Source organism: Trichomycterus rosablanca, chromosome 5, assembly GCF_030014385.1.
Source record: "Trichomycterus rosablanca isolate fTriRos1 chromosome 5, fTriRos1.hap1, whole genome shotgun sequence".
In the NCBI taxonomy this organism is placed as follows: domain Eukaryota; kingdom Metazoa; phylum Chordata; class Actinopteri; order Siluriformes; family Trichomycteridae; genus Trichomycterus; species Trichomycterus rosablanca.
The window spans coordinates 24,601,569-24,624,961 of record NC_085992.1 but is presented as its reverse complement, the minus strand read 5'-3'; the positions used below and the strand labels follow the sequence as shown (position 1 = coordinate 24,624,961).

The window sequence follows — 23,393 nt, the reverse complement described above, 5'->3', positions numbered from 1 at the left end:
TGACTTTATTTTAGGCCAGGAACAGTGACGTGAGCAGCAGTAACTGAACTCTCATGTCTGGATTAAAGAGTCAAAAGGGCTGGGAACTCTTCTGACTTTGCTTCTCTTTTTCTGTGGACATCTCTTTGTAAAGGGAACTGCTCTCTCGCTTCAGACTTTGTGTGTTGCTTTGTCTAATGTACTTTGCATAAGTATCTATTACTATTTTTTTAAGTTCTCCTATTAAAAAGAGTGGCACTGTCATCTCACAGCAAGAACGTCCCGTGTTCGATTCCCAGATGGACTGGTCTGGTTCCTTTTTGTGTGGAGTTTGCATGTTCTCCTCGTGTCTGTGGGTTTCTTTTGGGAGCTCTGGTTTCCTCCCACAGTCAAAAGACATGTTTGCAAGTGAGGTGAATTGGAGATACAAAATTGTCCATGACTGTGCTTGACATTATAAGCTTGAACTGATGAATCTTGTTTGACCAGTAACTACCTGTCCTGTCATGAATGTAATCAAAGTGTGTAAAACATGACATTAAAATCCTAATAAAATAATTAAATAAATCTTTTTGTAGAAACACTTGTATCTCCTCCACTGCTGCAGACCCCTACTCTGACCAAGGACAGCTGCACCTAACACGTTTCCTCTGACAGTAGCCAACAGCTTCTTTTTACCATGCCAGACGGAGGTTTACACAAAGAGCAGGACTGTGTACAGAGAGTCACGTACTGCTCTCCATTATTCAGCATCTGAAAGCCAGAGGGCACAATTGCAGCAGCAATGAGGAATCCCTACAACATAATGTCTGTGTAGAGTTATCACACCCGAGATTCAAACCTGGAACTCAGTTGTGGTGGGAGCACATTAGTCACAGCACCACCCAAGCACCTGAAAATTGTCCTATTACCTGAAAACATCTTTGATTTTTAGATCTTTTTCCCTCGCCCTGGCTCCGACCCCTGTCTGTGATTTGTTCTTGTTTGTTGTGGACACGGCTATCTCATGATATGCGATTTGGTCTGTGTTTACTGCAAGGCTGTGTGCATACTGACACACGTACATAAAGCAATTTTTTTTATGGTTTTACAACTGAGTGTGAGCTGTGATAACAACATACAGTATTGACTGACAGTATGGACATGCAGATTTTTCACTAGAACGCCCTGATGTCATCATCATTTTGCAGATGTGAAAAGATTATAAAGAAAGTAGGTTTATGAAACTTTATTCCTTTAATCAAATGACAAATAAAGAGCTAAGAAGCCACTACATGTGATTCCAGGATGAAACTTGCAGACCTGGTCTTCACGTTTCACAGCTCGCTACTCATCATGCTGTATTGTTCTCACATTGCAATGCTTCTTTAAAGTGGAATACAACACTTCATTGTTTTGTGAACTAATGAAAACTAGTTTCTCTCTGCCATGTTTGTGCCTAACTTTTGTATACGTCACATAAGCAATTTGTTTTTTGGTGGTGCTTCGAGAAAGGTCAGCAGCAAACAGGGTCAAAGTTCAATCAGATTGAACTTTTAGTGCAGCGGCAAGTAGTAAAAACCAAGCGGCAGATCTATGCAGTGTGTGATGCTCCATGTAGCGCAGCAGCAAAGTCGAGCCAAAGTGACTAGCATGCTTTACTTCTGCGCCACCTAATGCCTAGTCCACACTACACGACTGGTCGGCGCTAGATTTGCTGGTTCGGGAGTAACTCGGCGTTTGCTCGGCGATCAAAACTCGGTTCTCAAACGCTATGTGTGAACTGGTGACTGAAGATAAATATCTAGCATTCTAGATATCTGGATATAAGTCAGTCGACTGGCAATGAGTGTGAGTGTGAACATCCAATAAGAACTTAAGATACGGAGTGAGGGGAAACGCAAGTGAGGAGTTGTAAAACGGTGGGACAGGGTCAAGGACAGTATTTCTGACATTATCGTTCTCTACAAAACTTAACACCAATGTTGCATTTCAAAAAATATTTATTAGAACAAACAATCCCTGCTGGTCGTGTAGCCCAATCCACTCAGATTCATTAATTTTTTTCTACTAGATTTTACGCTGCACATCAGCACACAAACGTTGATCGCTTGCTACTTGTTGTCGTGCATTTTTGGACGTGGTATCATTAAACCCCTCGTCAATTCTCATGTGTGTTTTTGTGACAAAACGTAGTTTGGGAGACCAGAGAAGCTCGTCTGTGATTCCAGTTGGTGATAGATGGTGTAGTGTAAAACCCCCTATCGCTGATCAGTTGTGTAGTGTGAAATACACAACGACTTGAAAGACTCCCGATTACAAGAGATCCAGTTGTGTAGTGTGAACTGTACAGCGACCTGACGACTTGGAAAGTCGTGTAGTGTGAACTTGGCATAAGCGTTCCTGTATGTACAACTGTCAAACACAAATGCGGCGAATATAACAAGAAACATTTCTTTGAAAGCTCTGACACACACACACACACACACATAATTGTGTATTTTTAATTTTTTAAAATAAAAGACCTGAAACATGTTAAACAAAGCTGGACTGAGCTTACTGAACTGGCATAGTTAGTTTGTTATGTGTGAGACACAAGACCTACATTTCATGCCACATGCTAATTATAGTTATGCCAGTACTGTGCCCGCTCTTAAATGACACCAACTGTCTCACCAACTCAGTACGTGTCTTTAGTGTCCAGTGTTGCAATTTATTTGCTAGCTGTGATACAAAAATGTTATAAGCATTAAGAATAGTTTACATTGTAATAAAAAAGCTTGATGATAAAGGGAACAAAACCTAATGATTGAATTATCTTTAAGGCACTAGAGCACTTTCTTTCCTAAATCATGGGATTCTTCAGAGGTGTAGCTGTGCAGACATAACACAAGGTCTTTGCATTATTTTTTAATGCACGTGAAATTGCATTCACATTACTTATTTTTTTTTTTTATAATACTTTCCCCTTTTTTTCCCCTTTAGCGCATCCAATTGTTCAATTTGCATCGTGCTTCCTCTGTCTATGCCGAACCCTGCCCTGACAGAGGAGATCGAAGCTAACCCATATCCCCTCCGAAACATGGGCAGCAGCCGGATGCATTTTTGCCACCCACACATTGATGAGTCTGGCGCCACCCAGCGTTGCATGCGAAGAGACACACCCTAAGGGCACTCTTCCTCATCTCTTGTGCAGGCGCCTCTAATCAGCCGGCAGAGGTCGCAATCGCATTCTGACAGAGAGAGACCCACATCTGTTTTTTTGTCCCACCCCCCAACTGAGCAACCGGCCAATCGTTGCTCGTACAGCCACTCAGCCTCGAACCGGTGAGGCAGAGCTGGATTCGATACAAAGTACTCAGAATCCAGCTCTGGTTGCAGCGTGTCTTTTTACCGCGGCGCCACCTGAGCGGCACATTAGTATTTTTTACAGAAATGATTTGCACAGCATACAGGTAGAAATCTGTTTATCGCTGACTGCATCTCTATGATAAGCACAGTTAGTTAGCACCTGTAATCACCTGTTCACTACAGACTCTCTAAAAACTGAACTGGTTCTTGTTAAATTAAATATGGAAGATAGACAATTAGACATGAACACTGCAGTCAAATCCTTTTTTCCATGCCAGCTTGAGCTATACAAATGTGTTACCATTTGACACTCTCTGGTTTGGGAATTTACAAACACACCTTATTTCCTTATTGCATGAAAATGCAAATTGAGATGGGATTTATTTCACTTTTAGCAGAGAGGTTTAAGACTCACACGTCAGGGTGATATGACAGATGATCTGTTTATGGTAACTGATGAGCTATGTGAATCAGTTCTTTTATTATTCTCCTGTAAGCAGATTCTCTGAGACTGCTGTTTACTGTCACTAAGGCTCTTTAAACCATCTCTCAGCTGATAGATGGACTTTATAACAGGGCTGGGTTTATGGACTTAGCTCTAATTTACAACTAATTGTGGTCTTCATTTGTATTGAAAAAGCAGCAGTTTTGTAAAATGCAACTAAAAGAAGAATCGGATTTGTTAATTGTCTTGAATTTTCATTTAACTGACAAATGCAGAAAGAACAGAATTCCATTGATTTCACTGATAATTGAAAATACTTAAAAATATTTTCTTGCTACATTTATCAGTTAAATAAAGATTCAAGAGAATTAACAAATCACAGATTCTTCTTTTTATTGTTTTTTTTTACCAGAGGTCTGGAATTGGGGTTTGTAGAAAGGAAGTGGTGAGGTAATCAGTGTAGTTACTCAGGGTAATAATGATTTTAGTCCTCTAGAGGGCACAATTCTTTCAGGATTCTATAAAGCATGTATTAATAAAGCCCTTTTTTAAAATAAATTCTATATTGATTGTTATTCCTACTAGGGCTGGGCGATATATCGAGATTTTTAAAATATCTATATATTTTCATACGCGATATAAGATAAGACAATATCGCATATATCGATATAGATGTTGCGTTCCAGTTAGAGCCGACATTCCGTCTTTCTCTTCTCCCAGTTTGTCTCTGCACATGTTCACCTGCCCCGCCCCTCTCCCTCACTGAACACAACTCGCCCCTCCCCACCGCTTCACCAGTAAGTCCTGCAGGCAGCGATAGCATGGAGATGGATAAAGATATGACAGAAGCTATCGAGGAGGAGCTGCTTACTAAAAAGAAAAATAATGACTCTTTTTGGAATTATTTGGAGATGGTTCGAATTCAAAGTGTCAGATGAGCAGCAGAATAATGTATTCTGTAGAGAACGTCGAAAACAAGTCCAGACAAAAGGTTCCAGCTCCGTGTACCTTCATTCATTTTTCACTTCAAATCCCAAAGTTAAAAAACAAGAAAACGAGTCGTTATTTGTTTAAAAAACCAACACAAGTGCATGCACGCGCTGACATGCACGTATTTACTTCACATTAAGTGTTGAGAAAGTAATAATAACGTAACGGTGCATCTCCTGTTGTTCTGACTTGTGTTTGTATATGTGATGTGCATATACTTGCTCTATCTGTAAAAACAAACTGTACTGGATGTTGTACGTGGTTGTGTTAGTTTATACTGGACGATCGCCCGACGTCCGACACATCATTTATTTATTTATCTTCTATTATAGTATTACTTGTTGTCGGCAAATAAACAACCAAACATTATTAAATTGCATGAACTAACTCTGCAGTAAACAAGGAGCAAACAGCAATTAAACAACAAATAAAGCTGTTAAATAATAATAAAGTGCATGAAGCAGAACGCTGATTAAAATGCATTAAATGTTGTAATAGTTACACAGTAACATGAACGATTAGTTCTGCCTGTATTACAGAACTGAGTTCTATACAGTAAAAGAAAATATTAATGTAAATGTTAATGTTGTGGCGACATATACATAAAATCATGTATAAAGTCCAAACATGTGGGGGTGGGGTGGGGTGTTAACGAGGGGTTTACTTTAACGGGGTTTTACTTTTAATGTCACACAAGCTCAGCCGGAAACCGTGTCATTCCAACATCTTCCCTACACACTCGCTCCCTGCGCCCTATAGTACACTTAACATTCTTAAAGGGCCAGACAATATATTTGTAATTCACATTAGACAACAGGAGATGCCTTAGAAAACAACTTTTTTTTTTCTTAGAAGAGCTCTTTTTCTTTTTTTTTAAGGAAAGATAATTCTTGTGTGAAGCTTCTCCAGCATGAATATTAATAAAAGTGCCTGTAAAAAAATTGGAACATGTAGCTTTGTCTCAGAAGTGTATTTTTGTTATTACCTTATGGGATAAAAAAATATCGAGATATATATCGTATATCGCCATTCAGAAAAAAATATCGAGATATCATTTTTGATCCATATCGCCCAGCCCTAATTCCTACTGTAAACTGCTGTTCTCTACTCTTAGTCAGTGTGTCCCAATGCTAAACATGAAAGCTAGATTTTCAATGTACTATTTTGATCGCATATACAGTGTATCACAAAAGTGAGTACACCCCTCACATTTCTGCAAATATTTTATTATATCTTTTCATGGGAAAACACTATAGACATGAAACTTGGATATAACTTAGAGTAGTCAGTGTACAACTTGTATAGCAGTGTAGATTTACTGTCTTCTGAAAATAACTCAACACACAGCCATTAATGTCTAAATAGCTGGCAACATAAGTGAGTACACCCCACAGTGAACATGTCCAAATTGTGCCCAAAGTGTCAATATTTTGTGTGACCACCATTATTATCCAGCACTGCCTTAACCCTCCTGGGCATGGAATTCACCAGAGCTGCACAGGTTGCTACTGGAATCCTCTTCCACTCCTCCATGATGACATCACGGAGCTGGTGGATGTTAGACACCTTGAACTCCTTCACCTTCCACTTGAGGATGCGCCACAGGTGCTCAATTGGGTTTAGTCCATCACCTTTACCTTCAGCTTCCTCAGCAAGGCAGTTGTCATCTTGGAGGTTGTGTTTGGGGTCGTTTTTGAAGGGAGGGGATCATGCTCTGTTTCAGAATGTCACAGTACATGTTGGAATTCATGTTTCCCTCAATGAACTGCAGCTCCCCAGTGCCAGCAACACTCATGCAGCCCAAGACCATGATGCTACCACCACCTTGCTTGACTGTAGGCAAGATACAGTTGTCTTGGTACTTCTCACCAGGGCGCCGCCACACATGCTGGACACCATCTGAGCCAAACAAGTTTATCTTGGTCTCGTCAGACCACAGGGCATTCCAGTAATCCATGTTCTTGGACTGCTTGTCTTCAGCAAACTGTTTGCGGGCTTTCTTGTGCGTCAGCTTCCTTCTGGGATGACGACCCTGCAGACCGAGTTGATGCAGTGTGCGGCGTATGGTCTGAGCACTGACAGGCTGACCTCCCACGTCTTCAACCTCTGCAGCAATGCTGGCAGCACTCATGTGTCTATTTTTTAAAGCCAACCTCTGGATATGACGCCGAACACGTGGACTCAACTTCTTTGGTCAACCCTGGCGAAGCCTGTTCCGAGTGGAACCTGTCCTAGAAAACCGCTGTATGACCTTGGCCACCATGCTGTAGCTCAGTTTCAGGGTGTTAGCAATCTTCTTATAGCCCAGGCCATCTTTGTGGAGAGCAACAATACTATTTCTCACATCCTCAGAGAGTTCTTTGCCATGAGGTGCCATGTTGAATATCCAGTGGCCAGTATGAGAGAATTGTACCCAAAACACCAAATTTAACAGCCCTGCTCCCCATTTACACCTGGGACCTTGACACATGACACCAGGGAGGGACAACGACACATTTGGGCACAATTTGGACATGTTCACTGTGGGGTGTACTCACTTATGTTGCCAGCTATTTAGACATTAATGGCTGTGTGTTGAGTTATTTTCAGAAGACAGTAAATCTACACTGCTATACAAGCTGTATACTGACTACTCTAAGTTATATCCAAGTTTCATGTCTATAGTGTTTTCCCATGAAAAGATATAATGAAATATTTGCAGAAATGTGAGGGGTGTACTCACTTTTGTGATACACTGTATATATATATATATATATATCTTATGCATTTTCTCCCCATTTTCCTCCTGACTTAGCGCTCAATTTTGTCTTCCACTGCTGAGAGATACCAGATTGCATCCAAGGAGAGCACGTCGCTGTACACGCCTCTTCACGTGCACAGCCCTCCTCTTCTTGCCCCTGCACTCTGCATAGGTGTCTCTTCCGCCAATCAGGGTCCTTACACAGCGTATGAAGACCCACCCACCCACACATAGTCCGGCCCCCACCCTGCAGATATGGTGGCCAATTTGTATCTGCTGCAGACACTGCCAATTATGCCCCCCAGGTAGCGCCCAGCCGACTGGTGGCAACACCGAGTTGATAGCATATTTAACTACAGAGAGAGTCTTAGGCCAAAAGTATCTGGACACTTGAACATAAGCTTGTTGAAATTCCTATACCAAAACACTGGGCATAAATATAAGGTTGCCCCAGCACATTCCCTCTTTATGGCAATTACAGCCCCCATTCTTCTGAAAGGCTTTCCATTGATTTTGAAGTTTGTCTGTGGGAAAGTGTGCCCAGTCATTCAGAATAGCTTTTGAGAGATCAGGTACTAATGTTTAAAGATTTGTCTTACCATTGACATCCCATAAATGTGCTAGCATACCACCTCAGAGATCAAAGTTTGAACCTCAGGTGTGGCACTGTGCTGGCCAGGCTGTGGGTAGGAAACACAGCTGGCCGTGTCCATGGGTGGGAGGTCAGACTGGGGTTTTTCCTGTTTGCTGGTGCTTATTGCCATCCCTGTGACTTGTTAAGGGGCAGTAATAGCTCAGCGGTTACGATGCTGGACTAGTAATCAGAAGTCTGCTGGTTCAAAGCCACCATAACAACCATCAAACTGTTTGCAGTCGTAAGTCAAAGTCAAGTTTATTTGTCACATACATGGTCATACACACAGTACAACTAGCAGTGAAATGCTTTTGAGACTGCGCCGCCACAGTAGTTCGGAGCAGTCTGACGGCAGCCACCTCACCGGCGCCATCTTTCGAAGAAACAAGAAAAAAATGAACACATTGCAGGGCTCTAGACTAACGTTTTGCACTGGTTGCACTGGTGCACCTAACTTTTTTTCTTAGGTGCACCAGCACAAAAGTTAGGTGCACCCAAATTTTCGACCGCATCGCATTTAACACCGCAGTTTTACAGGTTCACTTTTTTTTTATTTTTTTTTTATCACTGTCCATACAGGCAATATTGACTTGGAAATAACTAACAATCTGGTCAACATGGCCTCGTCTGATGATCTGTTTGCTGCTGCCTGACAATGAAGGGCAGTGGGGAGAGGGGACACTTGGGCAGTGCATTTATCGCGGCATGTAATGTGTTTTATAGATGCATTGGGCTTTTTCAGCCTTTCAATTCGAAATGTATTAGAACCAGTCACAAATATACTATTGCCGGCCACTGTCTTCTTTACAGTTAATTATAGTATTACAGACTAATTATAGCACACTTATAAAAATTATAAAAATAATAGAGTAAATGTGTATGTATGTGTGTATATCTATTTATATGTGTGTGTATATTTAAAATTATATGTATATGTTTGTGTGTGTGTTAGAGTGTAATCTTAAATGCAGTGCATTATATTATCGGCTTTACTGAATCTTTTACACAGATTCCCAAAATCGCTTGCGGTGCACTCACTGCGTATTTTGACTACATGTATTGTAATATATTTTGGTCTTTTAGTTATTTTTATATTTTACTTAACGAAAATATTGTCGTGTTTTTACTTCCACTATCGCGGCACTTTACCGCTAGCATTAGCCCCTTGCTACTGTAGAGGGTCGGCTCACCTAGCCGCTGTCCGGTGGGGATGCTGCGGGTCTTTTGCTGTGCGGTGGTGGAGGTGTGGGAATAAAGGCACACGACAGGGTCGAGTCACTTTAACTGTTTAGTCAGGACTTAAGTGAGCGTTACAACACTTTACACCGCCGAGCTCCAGAACCCGAACTTCCATTCTGGGGACATCCGGCGAGTCTCATATACAAAACTAAACTTACGGCAGAACGTCCGAACGCACGTGTATAAACCTGGTGCTGCATTCTGATTGGCTGAGCTGAATGTCGCTCACATATCACCGCTACAATATTGTCCCGCCCTTCACTATCTCTGATTGGTTTAGACCATGATATTGGCCTAATGTGTGTCTGTTGTTTTTTTTTTCCCTCGGACGCCTGGTGCGACCTGAGATTTTTTTTAGTCGCACCATTGAGAAATTAGGTCTCATGTGCGACCAAATTGGTCGCACTCTAGAGCCCTGCATTGGGAAAGAAGGGGATAAAAAAAACAGCAACCAGATTGTGCTCCCTTTAGGAGCACATTTTGGTAACACGAAAAAAACAGCCCCATACAGCACACAAGCACATGTAAAAACATCACACAACTAGCCACGGGTTAGGGATGGGATGGGGGGGTCGGAAAAGTAACCAACTACTGTATTGGTGGAATTAAGCTAAGAAGCAGAGAGTGGAGACGTTTGGTGAGGGGGTTGGGAAAGAGTTCTGTCCTTCATTCCTGCAGCAAGAAAAAGTCTGTACAAAGTTCGTGATAACATGGCAGTATACAGCGCTGGACAGTGGATGCGGGGTAGGTACGTAGCAGCAAATCCTCCGGAGGAATTTCCTTATCAGCTAGGCCGTTGCTGATAACAGGGGAGCCAAGAGAAGAAATGACTATTGTTTTGTCTGAGCACTGTAAAATTTTAACACAGACTCTCTGAATTAATCCGTCTCTGATTTGACTCATTTCGCAAATCCGTTAGTTTCTCCATGATCGATTCCATAGTGCGATTAATATGCGCAGTCTGAGCTCCAACGGCTCTGCCCACCATATCAATCAAATTGGGCAGTTTCTGGGAACCTTTGACAACTGACCCAACTCTTTTAATTTCCCGATACAGCAGGATAACGCCTAATCCAATCAGCGGAAACCCCACAATCAAAGTTCCGAATATGTAGACATCCTCTGCGTCCTCCAACGAAAGAGGTGCCAGGCACACGACTCCCCACTTCCCCCACGAGTCCATCGCGTATCCTGCCAACTGCGTTCCGTCGGGGCATGTGGGTTCCCCCGAACCCGAACTTCTCGATGAGAAGATGGTGTCAATAGCATTCAGAGACCATTTAACCAATTCCATAATTTGTTCTTTGAGGAGCAGTGCTAGAAAAATCTCTGTAGAGCAGAGTAGACGAGACAAGACGATACAGGAAAAGCCAAGCAGGGAAGATAAGGCAGGAGGAGGGAAAAAGCGCATCCGTCTTCTACGAGGGCGAGAGAGAAAAAAAAAAAAGAAAAAAAAAAGAAGTTATAAGAAGCTGCTTTGGATAAAAGTGTCTGCTAAATGCAACAAATGTAAAAATTATTAAATGTGTTGCCTTTGAGCAGTTGTAGCCTGATGGTTAAGGTACTGAACTAGTAATCAAAAGTTTGCTGGTTTAAGCCCCATCACTGCCAGGTTGAGCTTGGACAGTATACTGTCACAGTACTGTATAAGGTAAATGTAAATGAGGCACTGACTGTGGTGCTGGTCGAGCAGTCTGTCTTCCTTCATGCCAACAGATTATTCTGAAGGTTTGCCAGGAAACAAGCACCTAGTGTTAATTTAACTAGAACCATGTTCTGTGGTCAGATTCTTTTGGGCAACACTCAAAGTGAGTTTGGTGTAAAAAAGAATGACTACACTGAAAAGAATCTGATGCCCAAATTTAAGTTTGCTGGAGGGTCTGTGATGTTTTGGGACTGTTTTTCCTCCAAAGGCCCTAGGAGCCTCATTAGAGTACTTGGCATTTTAAATAAAAATCTGTCTGTCTCTACCAAGGAGCCAAAATGAGTGTTTGATCTTACATCAGGACAGTGGTTTGATACATATGTCCTGGTTTAGACGGTAGACCTGTGTGGTAATTTACTTTTATAAGAAATGACAGACTATAACTGCGCACATTGGAGAGGAATGCCTGCATCCATTACTGTGTGGTAATTTACTTTTATAAGAAATGACAGACTATAACTGCGCACATTGGAGAGGAATGCCTGCATCCATCCTGCAGCCAGAGTGGGGTGGTGCAAGCGGCAGAGGATTATGATAGGCATTGGGGATTGGAAAGTACTAGAAACAACTAGAACATTCGACATCTCAGTGATGTTAAACTAGGAAGAGGTCAGGCTGTGCAGGCCAGTAGAGTTCCTTTTCATGAAACTTGTCAAACTGTGAGTATGGATCTGGCTTTGGAATACAAGGGCACTGCCAAGATTAAACCATGAGAAAATGTTTAAAGCCTGTGATAATGAGCAGGTTTCCAGCTGCTTTTGTTGGACTTGGAAGTCATTAGTATGTACTGATAAACATAACAGACATGACGACATAATTCATCTCCATTCTGCACTGTTTGTTGTTGGATAATACTTACAGCCTCAAAGCAATTCACAGTAATCATATCATGTAATGCAGCAATATACAAAAAAATCAATTTACTAAATAGAGTGCCTGCATATCTTCCTTATCTCAGAAAAAGGATACAACTTCCTTTACCTGATAATCAACAGCCATTAGTCAGTAGTTAACTATTAACTATTGCTTCTATAGCAACTAATCAATATATAAAATAAATCACTGTTTAGTGATTAGTCAGCTGATTTGTTTCTTTGGCACACAGGCATGCACGCAACAGTCCTGAATACTGTTATGCAACATATAGGGCAGTGGTAGCACAGTGGTTAAGGTACAGGACTAGTAATCAGAAGGTTGCTGGGTCAAGCCCTGCATCTGCCAGCTTGCCACTGTTGGGCCCTTGAGCAAGGTCCTTACCCCTCAATTGCTTGCAATGTATACTGTCTCAATTGTAAGTCGCTTTGGATAAAGGCGTCTGCTAAATGCTGAAAATGTAAGTGTAAATATGCAACAGTCAAATCTACAATTATTGGCACTATTTTATGGCTTATCTGCTGAATGAATTTGACAGTGAGTCACATTAAGAGTCGTGTCCTTCTGCATCGTGGGCTGCAAATTTGTTTCTGTTAATTTGTCCACCTATTCAGTACCGAGGTGCGACCCACTCCCGTACAGAGGGAGCTGGCCAGTACATGACCCCATCAGTGTTTAATCAATGTGAGCTGCTCACTTTCCATTTGAGGGGAGTTATCGCCACATGTGAACAGCTTTTCTTCCCTTTTGTTTGCCCTCATTTTTTCCTCAGCCTGCGACAAACAAACACCCTTCTTCAATGAGTTACCTATCTTTCCTTTTTCCGGGAACTGTGTTGACGCTGACACATCGAGGTAGCACCCCCAGAAGTTCTTAAAAATTATATCTAACTGTAGCTTTTTTCTTTTACATTTTACTTTTTCCAAAGTTGATCACAGTGTCTAGGGATGTTTAAGCAGAAATATATAAAGTGATACAGAGGTAAATTTTTTTAACATGGGAAAGACAACAGAAACAACATTCAAATAAGGGAAAAGTGTGTTTTTATAAGTAACTTTGTAAGTCAGAAAATTGCTATAAAATAGCTACCTGGAACTGTGACCAGCTTGCCCTAACAAGCCTCATAGTTTGTTTTGTCATCATACACAATACCGAGGATTGTAAGAGATGCAACAACAATCCCTAAAGATTACTGCTGGAGAGTTACATAAAATTATAGGATTTTGGGATCATCAAGTCTTCAAAACCATCAGATGCAACCTTCATGCCAACAGATTATTCTGAAGGTTTACCTAGCATTAATTTGACTAGAAACATGTTCTATGGTCAGATGCTTTTGGGCAACCCTCAAAGTGGGTTTGGTGTAAAAAGAAGAATGACTACACTGAAAAGAACCTGATGCCCAAATATAAGTTTGCTGGAGGGTCTGTGATGTTGTGGGGCTGGAGCCTTGTTAGGGTACTTGGTATTACTGAGGCATTTTAAATAAAAGTCATCCTCCCCCAAGGAACCAAAATGGGTCATTGTTGGGTCTCCAGATCAACACGAAATGGTTTACTAAACACAAAATCAAGCTTGTGCCACAACCATCTTAGTCATCTACATTCCATAGAACACATGTAGGGGGAGCTAAAGAGAAGAGAGGACCTAGTAAACTGTATGCTGTGGACAGATTCTGTAAAGAAGAAAATTCTGAGATTACCTACTCAGTCTTCTCCTATAACTAAGGCCCTACCTGGAGGCCAGGTGGCACAGTGGGATAACCGAGTTCGAACCTCAGCTCTGCTACTGTTCGGCTGAGCGCCTTCTAGTGGCCATAATTGGCAATGCCTGCAGCAGACAAAATTGGCCATTCAAAATTGGGAGGGTAAAAGACCGGACTAATATGGGTGGGGTCTTTGACGCTGTGTAAGAACCCTTGGTTAGTATCCCGAGGCGCCTGTACACGAAGTGGAGGAGTGTGGAAATCAGTGCGTGGCTCTCAGCAAACGAATATTGGCCTCATGTGCTAATTTTCCAAATGTGTGGGCGAATAAGAAGGGGTCGGTGTACTGCACACGTGTCGGAGGGAGTTTGAGGCAGGCGAATATACACTCCTCGGACACGGCCGGAGTATCCAGCAGCGGAAGACGAATTGACAATGCTAAATTGTGAGAAAAAGGGTAAGATGCATAAACAAAAATAGCACTTTGAGGCGGTTCTAGCAGTCCTACGGCAATTCATATTGCAGTCGGGTAGTCAAAATGTCCAAAATGTTGAAGTGTAACACAGCTAAAAACACTACTCAGGTAACTGGGTGTGTATCAAAATATGGACGAGAGTTTTTGTATTTGAGACGGAGCATGAAGCCTCGCTGCATGTTTTAGGTTTACATTCAGCTATTAAGGTAGGCTGTGCTGTGTATTGTAGCTTCTATTTATTCTATCATTCAATTTATGAGTGTTATTTAATGACTGCTGTGAAATGTGGCACTTTTGTTTAAAAGTCTGTCAAATCTGTGAATGTCAGTCAAATTAAGCACATTTCCCTGTGAATTTAGGGCCCTACATACAACATAAAGCTGGAGAACACAAAGTACTCTTTTTGGCAAAGAGTGGGGTGGGTCAGCGCTTTGACCAGAAGGCAGGAAAGTGACTTTCCCAAACTGTTGGCACAAAGTTAGAGAGATATAATTAATTTGATGTGATTGGTTGTGTACACTTGTTAGCAGCAGGCACCGTTAAAACACCTAGACTCAACAATTAGAAAGGTGTCCACATACTTTTTTGGGTTTGTGTGAGCACTATCCATCATCTCAGATTGAACCAATCAAATTTGTTTTGTTAAAACATCCTTTCTCTCAGCAGTTTTAATGCTCCAGCATGGTCCAGGCAGCAAGTCTAACTCGTTCACTCTCTCTTTCCCAAGAATCCACGCTCAGTGGAAGTCATGAGTAAACGGGTGCCAAGCAGTGGAGCCTCTTGCTCATACCGTGACGCTGGCAAAGCCTGACTGGACTCGTTCAGGACTGACAGACAAGTAGAATTAGACAGAGGGAGTGAATGAGGGAGTAGCTGCTGTATTACAGTCATTTAGACAGTTTAGTGGTTCCTCCCTTAGCAGCGCGGCTAGAGGAGAGCACCCGTGCACGTGGACGTTCTCTGTAGCAGGAATGAGAGACACGAACGCGGAGCTGCGTGGCACCATGTTGAGCCACACGAAGAACGATAGGGATCTTAGAGCTCAGCTAGTGATGCTCATGTGCTGCATGGGTCAGTAGATCTTCAATTCCTGCTTTTCTTTCTAGCTGATGAAGCTGGACGTGAATGAATGAATGAATGAGTGTTCAGAAGTGTTTTGTTACTTGCTGTTTGGAACATGTGTGGAAGAGTGATGTTGTTTATGCTGTTGGCATGTGAGGTTAAGTGTGGATTCTGAATGGTGCTTTGCACAGCATAGGCATGGCTATTTTAAAATGATCAGTGTCAAGCAAGTGGAGAAGCTTATGGAACACCTGATTAGAGAATTAATAGTGATGGTGATGGAGGTGATATATTAGGAAAAATATTTTTTGGGGTCCAGTTTCACTGGGAAACAATGACCACAAGGTGAAACCAACTATGCAGACCAGAATGATTAATTTATTTTAATTATTTATTAGGATTTTAACCTCTAAACCTCTAAATAACCATTAAATGACAGGACAGGTAATCACTGATTACACAAGATTAATCAGTTCAAGTTCAAACACAGTCATGGACAATTTTGTATCTCCAATTCACCTCACCTGGAAGGAAACCCACACAGACACGAGAAGAACATGCAAACTCCACACAGAAAGGACCTGGACTGCTCCACCTGGGAATCGAACCCAGGACCTTCTTGCTGTGAGGCGACAGTGCTATCCACTAAGCCACCGTGCTGCCCCAGACCAGAATGGTCCCTATTCAGTAGCATGAATATTTTCACTGCATTATAAGCAGCACAAGGAAGTCTGGGAAATGTAGTCAGCAATACACTGTAAGGCATTGCAGTATCTCTAATACTGTCAAGTTCTTTCATGTCATGTTTATGTAGTGAGATCTGTTAACACACTCATGTGTTTCTTGAGGAAAAACCCTTGTTGTGTTGCTTTCAGGAGCACTGAATAACGCAGGCCTAAGCGCTCAGGTGGCGCAGCAGTAAATTGTGCTAGTTCATTACCGTTGGGATCCAAGGTATGAATCCCCAACGATACTGTTGGCCCGTCAGGCGTCTACATGCAGACATGATTGTCTACGTGTCTGTTTGAAACCTAGTGAGCTGCCTTGCTGTCTTACTGCCTACATAGGCAGCTGCCTAAGTAAAGAGGATTCTAATAAGTCATTGACTTGTTAGTCAGGTTATTCGAACGCACTACTTTACAGCAATTACATCAGTTTTCGCTTACTAAGCTAACACGGTTTGCCTCATGCCATTCAAACCAATGGGATGAGGTGCCACAACGCGCTAGCATGTCAACTAACATCTCCCTCCGTGTACCAAAAACGGTTCAATTTGCTGACAAGCCCGAATTTGCATATGAATCACACCTGTGCACGTTTATACAAATTAAAATCAATAATAATTTAGTTATATTTGAAAATAACTCTGTTTGTTGCTCCGCATCCATCCACCATATTTGTAATTTTTTTGTGAGAAAAGTTGTGCCGCACTGAATGCTGGGATTGCCTTCAGCGCTAAGGCAGCATCGGATTCTCCATCGTTATGTAGGCAAAATACCGTTCAGATTTAAGGTGCCTTACTAGACAGCATTTTAAGGCATCTAAGAATTCGAACAGCCTCCTTCTCTGGAGCTTGCGTAGGATGACATAAATTGCTGTCTGTGTAGAGAGCTCACTAGGTTTTTAAACAGATCTTAAGTCTAGAGGGGAGGGAGGAGTGGAGGTGGGGAGGTGGTGACCAATGCCCTTTGATGGACAGGTGTCCTGTTCAGGGTGCGTTACTGTATTGCATTCAGGGACTTCAGTGAAACCCGACTCACCGCGACTCTGACCAGGATAAAGCAGTTGTAAAAAAGCAAGAAAATGAAATTAAATGAGGATGAATAGAGTCTTGTTACAGCTAAAATGTCTGTGCTTTTATTGAGAATAAACCAGGGATGGATGTGGGTTTGTCGTCAAGACTACCAAAAAAATAAAAATACTGAGGTTAGGAGAAACGTGTAATGGAACCTTTAATAAAGCTTTCAGTTTTTTTTAGAACATATGAGTCATAAGTACTACTTTTAGTTTAAACGTCAACACTGAAGCCACACTGCAAATGTAATGTTGCTTAAGTTGCATTTAAATTACCCTTGTCTTACCTCGAATACATCTCAGGTGCTTTGTTTTAAAATGTCTTACTACTGACCTTAAATAAAGAAGAGCATCAGACACACTGCAGTGGGGTGTCTGCTGTCATGATATTGTCTAATTTTAGGACTAGGGATGTCCCGATCCGATCTCAATGATCGGAATCGGGGCCGATCAAGGCATTTTTAAACTGATCGGTATTGGCTTTACTAACGTAATCCCGATCCTTCGTTTTACGTCAGCATGTCCGCTGTGTGGAAATACTTTAAATTGGAAAGTGAAACAAGTCCAACAGCGAAGTGTAATGTCTGCAATGCGAGCGTTTCACGAGGCGGTAGGAGCAGAGCTGCGTTCATCACTGTAGAATTTTACTATTTATATGGTGTGTGAGTCAAGGATCACTCCGGTTTACAAAACAATAACTTTTAATCCCAGTATGAAAACTTCAGGACCATAGCATACAGCTTTTACGAGTTTACGTGTTACAACACTGAACGACATCTCAGTATCAAGCACTCTGATTGGCTTAGTTATGTAACCGAGCGTCGTAGTGAAGTGATGCACTTGCTTAATAAGGAAATAAATACATGGTATATTCACAAATTGTCGGGAGCATAACACTTTATTAACTTCTTCTGTTACGGTACCGAATAGTGGACAGCTAGAGTCATCGCTTTAGCCAAGCACGCTAAAATAAATAAAAACATGATTTTAATGTCATGTTTACACACTTTTGTTACATTAATGACAGGAACGGTAGTTACTCATTACACAAGATTAAGCAGTTCACAAGTTTAATGTCAAACACAGTCATCTCCAATTCACCTCACTTGCATTTCTTTGGACTGTGGGAGGAAACCAGAGCTTCTGGAGTAAACCCACACAGACACTGGGAGAATATGCCAACTCTACACAGAAGGGACCCAGACTGCTTTACCTGGGAATCAAACCCAGGACCTTCTTGCTGTGAGGCGAGAGTGCTACCCACTGAGCCACTGTGCCACCCCATATCATATAAATCATATGCTTCTGTTCTTGTGTGTACAAAGCCAGATCCTTAAGGACAATCAGTTATATCAGTTAGAATGCTGATTGTGAGCTAGGTCTTGGACAGTAAAGGCACAAATTCCCACAAATATGCTTCAAAATCTAGTGTATGTGTGCTTTATTGTAATGGGCCCATCTGCCAGGAAGATCAGCAGCAGGGCTCAGTTACAGAATCATGCCTTTCTGTCTTGCCAAATGTGATGATGATTGATATGTCGTTTTCTCTTGACTGACTGTTACCTGTGCCTTGTTAGGCATTAATTTATTCCAGATGAAAGTATTTATCATGGTTTCATCCTCAAAGATTTGCCAGCTTCTCTGTTGGCAACCTGTGTTTGTCTTAAAAACGTGATGTTTTTCTGTTGGCATATGATGTCAGCAAACGTTCCTTCTGGAAGCTCAGCTGGTGGTCTGGCACTTTTCAGATGCCACAAGGAAACTACCTTGGGCAAGTTAGCTGTCCCTTTCCCGGGGTGGGTCCCATGTCCTCTCTTTGTTTGTAGCTTCTTAGCCACAATATTGTTTTGCCTTGGTAAAGCAATATGCAAATTAGGTTTAGTTTTAATGTGCTGTGCTGTATTACACCCGTCACCTCAGTAGCGAGAATTTGATCTGCGCCTTTACACTTTTTGGTCTAGCGGCATGTGACGCACTGAGGTAGATTGACACTCATGCTGCAGCTGATCAGCACTAAGCTGCTATTTAAGCAAAATCATTACATGAACTAATGAATGAATGAATTAATTATTTCTTTTGGCTGCTACCATTAGCAGTTCAGATGCGGATCACTCGTCCACATTTTTGATTTCACGTAGTTTTTACATAGGATGCCTTCCTATTTATCTGGTCTTGGGACCAGCACCAAGGGTGCAATGTTTGTGACCAAAGTGATCATTTGTGACCCCAGTTTGATCCCCTGGAACTCAGGGGATCTTACCATTACACCACACAAGCTCTCAAACAAATACAAAACATATTGGTATTACTACTTTAGTATTAATGCTAAAAAGTAATGTTTCCCTCTCATGTGTTATGGTAAGAATTACAACCCAGCACTGATCTCAACTTTGTTATTTTTACAGATGAAAGAGACAGAGTGCAGAAAAAGACATTCACAAAATGGATAAACCAGCACCTCCTTAAGGTAAGATTAAACTTTTCTTATTTATCATCTTATTTTTTGCATGGTACTGATTTAGATATACTTCATGACCCTGTGCACTCTGGCTACCTCTGCTGGCCGAGCGTGGCTGCAGGCTAGCACACGCTTTTTCTTACATCTGAGGCTGCCGACCACATCTGCCTCATCTTACTGCATCCCTAGGACCACAATAATCTGTCTCTATTTCTCTGCTGTTTGTGCCGGCACCTTGACCAGACAGTAAGAGTGGCTTATGCAGCAGCAGGTCACAACAACTGTATTAACACAGTTTGTATTCTAGGTTTTAGAAATTGTTCCTGATAACTACCGTATTTTTTTTTGTTTGTTTATGCATTTTCTCCCCCTTTTTTCCCTTTTAGCACGTGCAATTGCCTGCTCTGATTGAGGAGAACAAAGCTAACCCATTCCCCCTCCGACACATGGGCAGCAGCCGTATGCATTTTTTCACCTACACTTTGACGAGTGCAGTGCGGATCAACACTGTGTACGGAGAGACACACCCTGACAGCACTCTTTTTCCGTCTCTGTGCAGGCGCCATCAATCAGCCAGCAGAGGTCGTAATTGCATTAGTTATGTGAGAGTCCCTATCTGGCTTTTTTAATATCCCACCCCCATCTGAACAACAGGCCAATCGTTGTTGGATGTAGCTACATGTAGCTGCTCAGCCCAGCCGGCAGGCAGAGCTGAGACTCGATACGATGTATTTGAGATACCAGCTCTGGTGTTCCAATGTGCGTTCTTACCGCTGCGCCACCTGAGCGGCAACTACTGTAATTGTAAACAATGGTTTCCTTGCCTTATAAAGACTGTACAAAAAACATTAGAACACTTAGGCTGTGTGTTATTACCAATAGTATCACAGCTTGTTTTTAGCTTAGGCCTGAGACATAATCAGAGCTGGGATGTGTTAATGAGCATGAAAAATCAGCAAACAGTTTTCATTGTTGGAGCTTATTGTCACGCGATATTCTTCCTGGGTGCCGGTAGCATCAGGCGTGTGACTGGCAGTCCATCTGTATGCTTTGTTTAGCCACAGCTGGTGTGATGAAGTTTCTTGCTTTTGGTCTGAGTTGCTATACTGGTAGTTTAGGCAGCTCTGCTTTTGTTGCTGCAGCACTCGAGGGCAAATGTCCTTTAGCATTTTTGGGATACCTAGAGCTTATTTAGATGGACATGGATGTACAGGTGTAAGTTTATGACCTGAACGCTGGTGAAGATGAATGACTGGGTGGAATGGAATACTTAAAAAAATTCAGGTTCATTAATTAATTTCTTCATTTTCATGTTTCATCACTTTTTATGGGTCAGACCCCTCTGGAGGCACTGGGCACAATGCACACGTTCTGAACAGGACACCCCCCTTTCCCTGACATAGCCAATCATGTTTATATATAGGCGACCTAATGGCCAATAGCACCACTGGGGATTCGAACTCTGGATTCCAGCTGTATTGGGCAAGCACAATTTACCTGAGCACTCAGGGTTTAATTTGATACTGGATTCCAGTTTTCCTGTCATAATGTGCTCATACACATTCCGGCCACTTTAAACCTAGAGTAAACATACAATCTACAATTCCTTGGCCATTTCATTTCAAGGTTTTTGTAAATATACAATTACTGCTATATACACTTTTACATACATTGTCTGCCTTGTCCACTTTTAGAAATGACCATTCTCTGCACTGCAATGACCTTTACATTAGGGAAAAGGGGGGTGACTAAGTGAACAGTGTAACAGGTGGACTACAGACAGAAGTACATATACAGTAGACCCTTGAGTTACGAACCATTTACCATACGAACATTTTGGGTTACGAGCGATCTTTTTCAACTTAATGTACGAACAAATTTCGGATTACGAACCGACATTCGCGAAACACGTGACGTCACAAACAAGTTGACTCCGAACGTCCATGTAAGACCATGTAAGACATTAGAGAGGTTAGGTAAGGGGGTGGTTTGGGAGGTCTGGCACAGATTAATTCTGTTTACATTATTTCTTATGGGAAAAATAGGTTTAACTAATGAACATTTTGACTTAAGAACAGCCCTTCGGAAACAATTAAATTCGTAAGTCAAGGGTCTACTGTACAGCTAACACCAAAGGTATTGCATCAATGTTACATTTTTCTCTCATTCAAAACAATAGTTTTTGTAACAGGTTTGATTACCTTCGTTCACTTCCCCCAGAAGCCGTGGCGCTCATTAGTGTTTATCTGCCACACCTGACTCCAGGACTATTTAAAGGAAGCCCAGACACCAGTGTCGTGCAGTCATTAGTTTAGCCATTCTTGCTTTCCTCTGCTAAAAGTAAGCTTTTTATATAGCCAGCTTTTGCTCTTCTCCCTACAGATTGTATCAGCCTGAGTGATGGAATTTTACTTCTGCTTCATTTGAAGCATTTTCTGAGATTCTGTTCCACATTGACCAGTGTGTGGTAAACCATTCTTTGCACTGCAGTAACCTTTACATTGGGAAAAGGATGGTGACAAAGTGAACAGGGTAACAGGTGGACTGTTCTGACCTGACTTCCTCAGTTGAGTCTGTTTTCTTCTGCGCAGAGTGCAGTGTGCTAAAGCATAAGGCAGCACAGAGATGCTTAACCAAAACTATCATCTACGAATATAATGTAATAGTATAACTCTGAAATACTTCTGGATGCCAACTCACATTCTGAAGACTTAATCAGGATATACTTGAGACATTTTACAGACAAATGGAGTGTAAATTACATTTTAACTGCAGCAAATATGCTACAGTGTATGGAGAGGAATACTGAAACTGAAATTCAGTCACTACCGTGGAAAAATGTGAAATGCAATACTCATGTAATTGCCAAAATGAAAAGCAAAACTTATTTTAAATTGTTTTACACAAGGGTTTGCATTTAAACAACAAAACGCTGAATTCATGTCAGAACTGTGTACAATCCACTTGTGAAATTAAATCAAGGCGCAGCTTTATTTTATTGCTTTCCACTGAGCAGTGCTTCAAACATGTATACATCATTGAAATGCCGTCACTACAGTGAAACAGTTAAATACAGTGCAGATGAGACAATGGGTCTGTTTGAAAAAAAATTACAAATATGAGTTTTTTCAAATGTTAATAAATTCTCATTGATTTTTAATTTGTATAAACATGATCAAGTGTGATTTATTTGCAAATTTGGGCTTGTCAGTGACAATTTAACCGTTTTTGGTACACAGAGGAAGATGTAAGTTGACATGCTACTGCGTTGTGCCACCTCCTCCCATTGGTTTGAATGGCATGAGGCTTACTATGTTAGCTTAGTAAGCGAAAACTGATGTAATCTAAGTAACTAAGTAGTGTGTTCAAATAACCTGACTTCTTAGAATCCTCTCTACTGAGGCAGCTGCCTATGTAGGCAGTAGACAGAAAGGCAGCTCACTAGGTTTTCGAACAGAACCAATATAATATAATAATAATATAACGTGTCAAAATCAGACTGACAGGAAATTTGCCAAAATAAAAAGATCCAGTGCACTTAATGCTGCTCGAATTCTTAACAGAAAAACAATATATGCAGGTTTACATTTCAAAGAACGAAATGCTGAATTTGTGTCAGAACTGAATACAAATCAGCTTGAAATGCATCAACTCGCAGCTGTACTACATTTCACATGTTTTACATTTTGGCACACATTCGGCATGTTACTATGGAATGTTACTATGAATTGCATTTCACAGCAGTGATTGCATTTAAATGTAGCCCTAATTCCTCTCCAAAACAGTGGCATTAATGTTTAGATTTAGGTCAGTAGCCTTTATCTCTCCTTATCTATTTGTTCTGGTCACATTAGATTTTGGAAGAATTTCCAGAGTAAGATGTGAATCATTTTTCCTGTTAACTATAAATGGCATGAGTGTCGTTTTATTACCATGCTGATCAAATAATAAAAATAATCTTGAT

General features: G+C 41.4%; 1 protein-coding gene across 9 annotated transcripts in view; it reads left to right on the top strand.

Moving 5' to 3' along the window:
* dst (dystonin) overlaps nucleotides 1–23,393 on the top strand; it is a 287,668-nt gene that overhangs the window by 61,190 nt on the left and 203,085 nt on the right. For all 9 annotated transcript variants that reach the window (XM_062995876.1, XM_062995886.1, XM_062995883.1 and 6 more), the window contains one exon: nucleotides 19,377–19,438. In XM_062995876.1, the coding sequence (XP_062851946.1) occupies nucleotides 19,377–19,438 (62 nt within the window). The remainder of the gene's footprint in view (nucleotides 1–19,376; nucleotides 19,439–23,393) is intronic.